Here is a 7372-nt window from a genome sequence, read left to right as displayed (position 1 = left end):
CTTTCCCTAGCACAACATCTACTGTCGCAAAGGATTTTGTTCAAGCTGTGTCCAGGGTATAAAAAGCACTTTGAAATGCCTGAGTTTTACAGCTGAGGGAAGGAGAGAGCACCGGAGCTTCCCTGCTCTGCTCTCTGGATAGCCTAAGGCAATTTTCCCCTGAACTTTCATATCTGAACGTTGTACAGTTTTCTTGAATTGCTTTTAAGGTAAATGAGCAGAGACACCAGGCAGACTGAACACCAGGCAGACAGCTTGCAAAGTCTCCTCAGAGGCTCCGCAAGCACAGAAAGAACTCGATTCACTCAGCAGGGATGGGAGCAGCCAGATGTGTTTTATTAAGCAGTCCAGAAACGCGCATGTTGCCTCTCGGGGAAACAGGGGGTTCCTGACTGTGTAGCTCCCTCAGGTCACTTGGCGGGCTCAGAGACCTCCGACTCCTTCATCACCGTCACCACCGTGGCAGTTGTGGTCACTGAAAAGAACAAGAATTGCACCCATTTGTACTTCTAATTTTTAGTGCCAGAATTATATCTTTAGAAACATACAGATTTTAAGTTGAAGATTGATTCTCAGGGAACCCCTGAAAGGACACGTTTCTGACAATGTCGCAGTTCTGATGAAGACTGTGCTGACACTTGTCCCCACAGGCTGGGAAAACACAGCAGGACTCTGACGCAGGACCATGACGTGAGATTCGCCTTGTAAACCCACTCCTGCCCTGTCTTTCGAAGTGTAAGTACTGCACAGTGTGCAGTGCTCATGTCTATATCTTCACATGCAGAGGAACCTCTAAGCTTATATCCTCATTGCTCGCCTGTAAGGCTCTGCATGGTTTGCCACCTCCATACCTGTCTAACTTATCTTTCTGCACCCCAACTCAAAGCCTTTGTTCATCTGACAGGTCTTCTCTTTGTCCCCTAGACTTGTCTACCCTATGTGGGGACAGGACGTTCTCTTGCTGCGCCCTGAAGTGCCTGAATTCTATCCCCAGGGATATCTGAGAGTCACCTTCCCTGGGCGGTGTCAAATTCAGCCTCAAAAGCTTCTTCACCAGGGCTTTTATTTAGTAAGAAACCCTTGTTTTTAATTTAGTTATCTCCTCTCACCTTGTAAATTTTTCTTCTTACTGTAAAGCGCTTTGAGAAGCTACTGTTAAAGGCACTATATAAATATCCTGCATGTGACCTCAGTGACTAACTGTACTGAACTGAAAGAGAGGCTGATGCAGGCAGCGCAGTGGATGGAGACCACTTGCCTTCGGACTTGCTTGACTCCCCCCCGTCCAGCAGGTGGCGGTATTTCTCGATCTCCAGCTCCAGGCGCGTCTTGATGTCCAGCAGGCGGCGGTACTGCTCCCCGTCCTCCTCGATGTCGGACCGCAGGTGGGCGAGCTGCGCCTCCAGGGAGCTGACCACGGCCTGCAGGCTGGCGAGCTGGGCTGAGCAGCGCGCCTGTGTCTCTGCCAGGCTGGCCTCCAGCGCCTCTTTCTGTGGAGCCGAGGAAGGAGCAGCTGTCACCACCCCGATTTCCACATTTGAAATAGCCTAAATGGAAGGCCTTTGTTTTTTTGAACACCTGGGGAGATGCCACACATGTGCTCTCATGGCCTTTATATGTGCATTCCTCTGAGGGCCTGCAAGAGCTTGGGGTGTCCCATGTCTAATGAGTGTGTCACAGGGGGTTCTCATGAGCGCCCCCAGAGAGCCCTTTATCTCCCTCCCCCTTTTGCAAGTCCACATCAGACCAGACTTTGCTGAAGGGTGTTACCCCAAATTCCTTGCAGAATGGTGACCTATCATAGCAAGTTGCAATGGAGAAAGAAATACTCAAGTAAATTACAGTTTTAAAACTCTCATTTAAAAACAAAAGTACATTTGACTACTTCAGATGCATATATATTCTACGTACGAAGTGTTGACCTAAAGCTATTAGCAGATTATCAATTTTCGATGAATATTTGATTACCTTATAATAATTGCTTACACTTATATAGCACTTTTCTGGACACTCCACTCAAAGCGCTTTACAGGGAATGGGGATCCCCTCAGACACCACCATGGATGAGTGATGTTTCCTCGGACTGTCACTACCTTTGTGCAGGGACAGGCCAAATGCCATTCAATTTCAATAAAATGTGAGCAGCGAATGGAAAAAATCTTAAAACAATTCTCTGCCGGCGTGCATTTAGCCACTGGAAAAGCAGCAGTGTGAGAGCAGCAACAAAGGGAGACTTTTTCACTGGTGAGGGTGTCCTAGTCCCCTTTTCATAACGGTACAACCTCGAATACTCATACACCTTTAACCCATTCCTGCTTACTTCACAAACGTGTGGTCCTGGAGAAAGGGCTTAGAGCTTAGTGCTGCTTTAGGGACATGGCAAAAGTCTGCTATATCCCACCTATACATCCTAATAAAGGTGACAGCTGTCCTTGACTGCTAGGCTTGACTTTATACACGCAAGTGGAATTAGGAGCCTGTTTTGATGATTTTGCCCCGTCCTCAGCGAGAAAAGGCACAATCTAATTGATTCATGGTGACTTCTTGTAGATCCCATAGCGTAGATCAGTTGTTCGGTCAAACTCTAATTCGACAGAAAAGAGGCAACATTTAAATAAAGGAGGTTTATTCGTTCCGCACCCCTTCTGAGGAGACCGACAACCTGTCTGTAAGGATGGAGATATCGGAACCCCCTATTTTCGGGAGGGACCAGCCAGCGAGCTGCCTCTAGGGCGAAGATGGTATAAAGGGAGGGGTGACAAAATGAAACGGGCAAGGAAATGAGAATAGAGTGTGATCTTCTCACGAATTCTGTTCAAATACCCCCGTGGTGTGGATTGTAAGACAGCACTGGGAGCATGTGATTGAACCACCCTTTTAAACTCTGAAGCGATACAATGTTCTGTTTTAAGAATTGTGTAACTATGACCCTGATCTTTCCCCTCTGTGCCCTTCCTTCCAGTCAGTTTAGTCTGCAGGTTGCTGTGAGGCAGACCTGGGTTATTCAGCTGAGATCTCGCCTGTTTGAATTCGCTGAAGTTCAGTCGGCTATCATTTCAACTTTGCTGGCAGCAGGATCTTTCTTTTCTTGTCTGTGTCTTTCCGCCTGGCAGGGAACTCATCTGCAGCCGAGACGTGGAAGTGAGCACAGCTCGTCCTCGTCTTGTAAGCCCTAACTTGCCTGCCGAATCCTGGGCTGTTTTCCGGCTCGCCCTACTCCCGCCTCAGAGGGTTGTGCCTTACCATGCTCTGGCTGCTCTGCCGCTCGATCTGCAGGCTCTGGAGGGTGCTCTTCAGCTGCTTGACCTCCCCCTGGCTGATCTGCAGGCTCTCGTTCTGCTCGGTCACCTCCTGCTGCACAGTGGCCACCTGCAGGGGGAGCAGAGGGGGAGCATGGTCCTCACGTTTCAGTGGACCACAAGCATGTGGCTCTCGTAGTTACTGTAACAATCAGAACTTTTTCATCCTTGGTGAGCACCTTCGTGAAATATGCCTTCAGTACAACACCCTTTCCCCATTAATCATCCAGCGGTTTGCCCTCATTATCTCTGAGACAGATCTTCCTTTTCTGCTTCAACACTGAGTGTTGCACTGTGGCACATGCTCCTTACCTGGCCCTGGTACCAGGCCTCCAGCTCCCTCTGGTTCTTGGCTGTCAGGGCTTCATACTGCTCTCTGATGTCGGCCATGGCACGGGCCAGGTCCATCCCAGCAGGCACGTCCACCTCCACATTGACCTGGCCACCCAGCTCGGCGCGCACCGACACCATCTCCTGGACAGATGGGAGCAGAGGTCTGGGGTTAGAGACTGCCTGGAAATCCTCCTCTGATCTTTGCCTCCTGGCTCAGGGGCCTGGCTCTCCACCTCCTCTCAGCTCTCACCTCCTCGTGGTTCTTCTTGAGGAACACCAGCTCCTCCTTCAGGCCCTCGATCTGCAGATCCAGGTCGGCTCTGGCCAGCGTCATCTCGTCCAGCATTCTCCTCAGCCCGGTGATGTCAGCCTCCACCACCATCCTCATGGAGGTCTCATTCTCGAACCTGTCAATGGCCACCCAGGTCAGGAACTTCGGGCTGCTCAAAATCACAGAACTAGACCTCACAGCTCATCTGAAATGTGACGTTTTCAATAAAACCCATCGCTATTCCAAGCTAGAAATTGATCTTTTCAGCACTGTGCCAGTGAGAGGAGCAGGGACACAAGAGACCGAGAATTGAAGAGGCATGGGTCTGCTTTTGACTGAGGAACAGAGAGAAAGGATCCACATTTCTGCATGCTTTAAAAGAAGACAAGCAAATCAAAATAAACATTTTTCCGGGGCAGCTCTAAACTGCAAATGAACTGTTCTTTGCCACAAAGAAAAAAAAACCTACCGAGTTATCGTTAACCAATAATTCAGTCAGATGGGGATACTCACTTCATTCTGAAGTCCTCTTCTGCCAGCTTGGTGTTGTCAATATCCAGAACAGTCTTGAAATGAGCCAGGCGGGCTTCGTGGATCTGAGTGGAAAGAAGCAGTGGAAACCCAGGGATCATGAACATTTTGCATCCCAAAGAAATTAGTTTGACTTTGCCCTCCACAGCGAGGCACGTAATTTCTCTCCGGATCTATGATGTGGCCACACTCAGATGCACACCCGTACTGGAGAGGGTGAAATAGTAGTTGTATTTGATCGCTACAGCAATGCGCAATAAAATGAAGGAAAAGACTGCCAGAAGCCATATGCTTAAGTGGAAAAATAAACAATGGTTTGACAATCTGCCTGGTGTGGCTTCATTCATCTGGGAGAGGTGGAGAATACAAACTGGGCTGCTTCAGGAAGTGTTTCATCTGAGATCAATCAGCTCCTACCTTCCTGATAGCCTACATGGGCCAGTTGGTCGCTTTAATTTGGTAATCTGTGCTATGTCCAAATGAGCTGCACTGATTTAATTATTTCCTCAACTGGCCACACGTCACCATGCTCTCCCTGTTGCTGCTTAAGGGAAGGTCCATATTGATGAACACCTCTGCAGCTCCCACTACCCCAGCAGGACATGTGGCCGTCACAGGACTTTCCAGGGCAGCAGTTCCTGATCCAGCAGAGTTCAGGACACTGAGGTCCCTTCTTGGGGAGCCCCCTTGCAACCCCCCCCCTTACCTGGTCATTCAGGTCCTTGATGGCAGCGTAGTAGGCAGAGAAGTCATGGCTGACAGCAGTGTTGCTTTCGAGCTTCTCCTTGATCTTCAGCTCCAGCTCGCCGTTGGCGGCCTCCAGCGAGCGCACCTTCTCCAGGTAGGAGGCCAGCCGGTCGTTCAGGTTCTGCATGGTGGCCTTGTCGTTGTGGCTCAGGGCCGCGTTGCCGCCGCTATCACCCAGAGACAGGCCCCCCAGTGAGGAGGACAGGGTCCGCACACTGGCGGAGGAAACGTGGACGCCCCGGCCCCCCATTCTGCTGGAGGACAGACTGCTGCCCCCGCCACCACTGAGAAGGAGCGGGCTGGTGGCCCCCCCAGTCGAAAAGAGGGAGCTTCTGGCGGAGAAGGTGCTCATGCTGTCTGATCAGAGGCTGTGGAGGTCCAGAGGGTCAGGATGTGGCACCGGCACCTCTCTCGCCCTGCTCTCATATACGCCTCGCGCAGAGGGGTGTTATCGGGACGGGCCGTGCTCATTGGCTGGACACCGCAACAATTTGTCCCATTTATGTGCGTTTTGTCGGCTCCAAGAATGTGCTCTGGGGGTCTAGCCCTGGAGAAACGAGCGCTTTCTGGTGATACCTGTGTGCAGGCTCTGCCCCAGGACAGTGCTCCTGTTCGTGCCATCGCTCTGAACTCGCAGATTCCGAGTGGTGACAGCAGTAGCTCAGGGTGAAACGAAACTCCCTGATCTTAATCTACAGATCTACTGCTGTTGTTTTGTTTTATTGCAAGAAAGCATGACAAAAATCAAACCCCGAGTGTCCTTCTTTCCTTTGTGCTTTCTATTCCTGTTTGTTTATTTAAACAGAGGGCCTGCCGGTTTCTCAAGATCACACATTTTCCTTTATTGCAGCTTTTCAGTGAGAGTGTGTGTAGTGAGGAGGCTCTGCGGTTTACGCTGGGGGGGGGAGGAATAAGGCAGGTTTTAATTAGGACTGAGTCACAGAGGCTGCCTCCTGTTCAGCTTAAGATAATTAGCGGTATTGGGATCCTGTGCTTGAACGTGTTTGTTCCCGCCGATGCAGAGGTGAAGGAGCTTCTCTCTAAAGCCGTGCAGGGCACACCCTGGTACCCCCACCCTCCCGTGCAGCACTGTGCCTCCCAGAGTAGTACAGCTCTGCCAGCTCTATTAATAAATCTCTCGGAGCAGTTTCTCACTCCAGTTCCTGAAGCTGTTGCCAAGAGCAGGGAAACTACAATTAGATTTACACCAAAGGGTGATCTGTGACACTTTGTTCGAAAACTTTAAAAGCTTAAAGTAAAAAGACTTCAGCTGCATAAACCTGCAGGACTACAGCAGATCACCCCTTGTTGCAAACTGAGTACTTTGAGCTACTGCTATGCCTCCAAATCTAAAGGTTCTAACCTTCTGGTCTCAATGAGTAACGAGAGGAAAGCAATATTCTGTGTTGCGGCTCAGAGGCTGTGTTGTGTTTTGTCGTTACCCAAGCAGTAATCAGGTGAGAGTGCACTCCAAGCCAGTGCGGAGTAGAGCTGGTTTCATGGCCCGAAGAAATGTAATTAGCCAAAAAAACCTCTCCACTCAAAGAATTTGCATATTGCTGTTGTTTGGATTCTCTGGATTCTGATGTATCAACAGCAAGCAAGACGAGGCGGGCAAAGCATCCTGGGAGTTATTAAGCAGGTGTGGTCTTGAACGGTGTGCGAGACTGCACTTCAGGTGAGACAAAAATCAATACTTTGTTCAACTTCGTTCACATAAAAAGATGGGAAAACAAAACCTGGGATCCTTAGGTGACTGGCAGGGTCATTCGGGGGCCCCGGCTGGAGAGAGAATCCCACAGAGATCCCACAGAGCGGGTTGCTGCTGCGTCCGTGTGCAGAACAGGGAGTCTGCAGAATCGGCACGATCACACATGCAAAATACAGCATTGGGAACACCAGCCGCCAAGCTGGATAGAGAATTACCAGCACTCTCTCATAAAGCAGTCCCGTCTCTCTCCTGCCACACAGGATAACTGTCTGAGCACTGCAAGATGACCAGATCACCTCAGTGTCAGCCAACAGAAAATTCTGTCTTTATTTCCTGGATCTTGGTGCTCTAAGGAAGAAAGAGTTTTGCTTACAGGCTGATATGTTCCTGTTGTTATGCAGTAGGTGTTTGCTGTTAACATAATGATCCTCCTAACCCAGACTCAGCACATACATTCGGGGAGCTCGGGGAGCCTGAGCA

The 7372-nt window shown here is 49.9% G+C and overlaps 1 protein-coding gene across 1 annotated transcript; it reads right to left on the bottom strand.

The window, feature by feature from the left end:
* Positions 1-315: 315 nt before the first annotated feature.
* Positions 316-5645, bottom strand: LOC102695027 (keratin, type I cytoskeletal 13-like). The gene is made up of 7 exons (XM_015362263.2): positions 5141-5645; positions 4417-4499; positions 3883-4039; positions 3612-3773; positions 3244-3369; positions 1259-1490; positions 316-475 (listed from the first exon to the last, which is right to left on the bottom strand). Exons 1-7 carry the CDS (start codon positions 5531-5533, stop codon positions 411-413), a joined length of 1218 nt encoding a protein of 405 aa, XP_015217749.2. The 5' UTR covers positions 5534-5645; the 3' UTR covers positions 316-410.
* Positions 5646-7372: the final 1727 nt, after the last annotated feature.

This window comes from Lepisosteus oculatus, chromosome 28 (assembly GCF_040954835.1).
Source record: "Lepisosteus oculatus isolate fLepOcu1 chromosome 28, fLepOcu1.hap2, whole genome shotgun sequence".
In the NCBI taxonomy this organism is placed as follows: domain Eukaryota; kingdom Metazoa; phylum Chordata; class Actinopteri; order Semionotiformes; family Lepisosteidae; genus Lepisosteus; species Lepisosteus oculatus.
The sequence above is the reverse complement of the archived record's forward strand: the minus strand, read 5'-3'. Positions and strand labels throughout refer to the sequence as shown.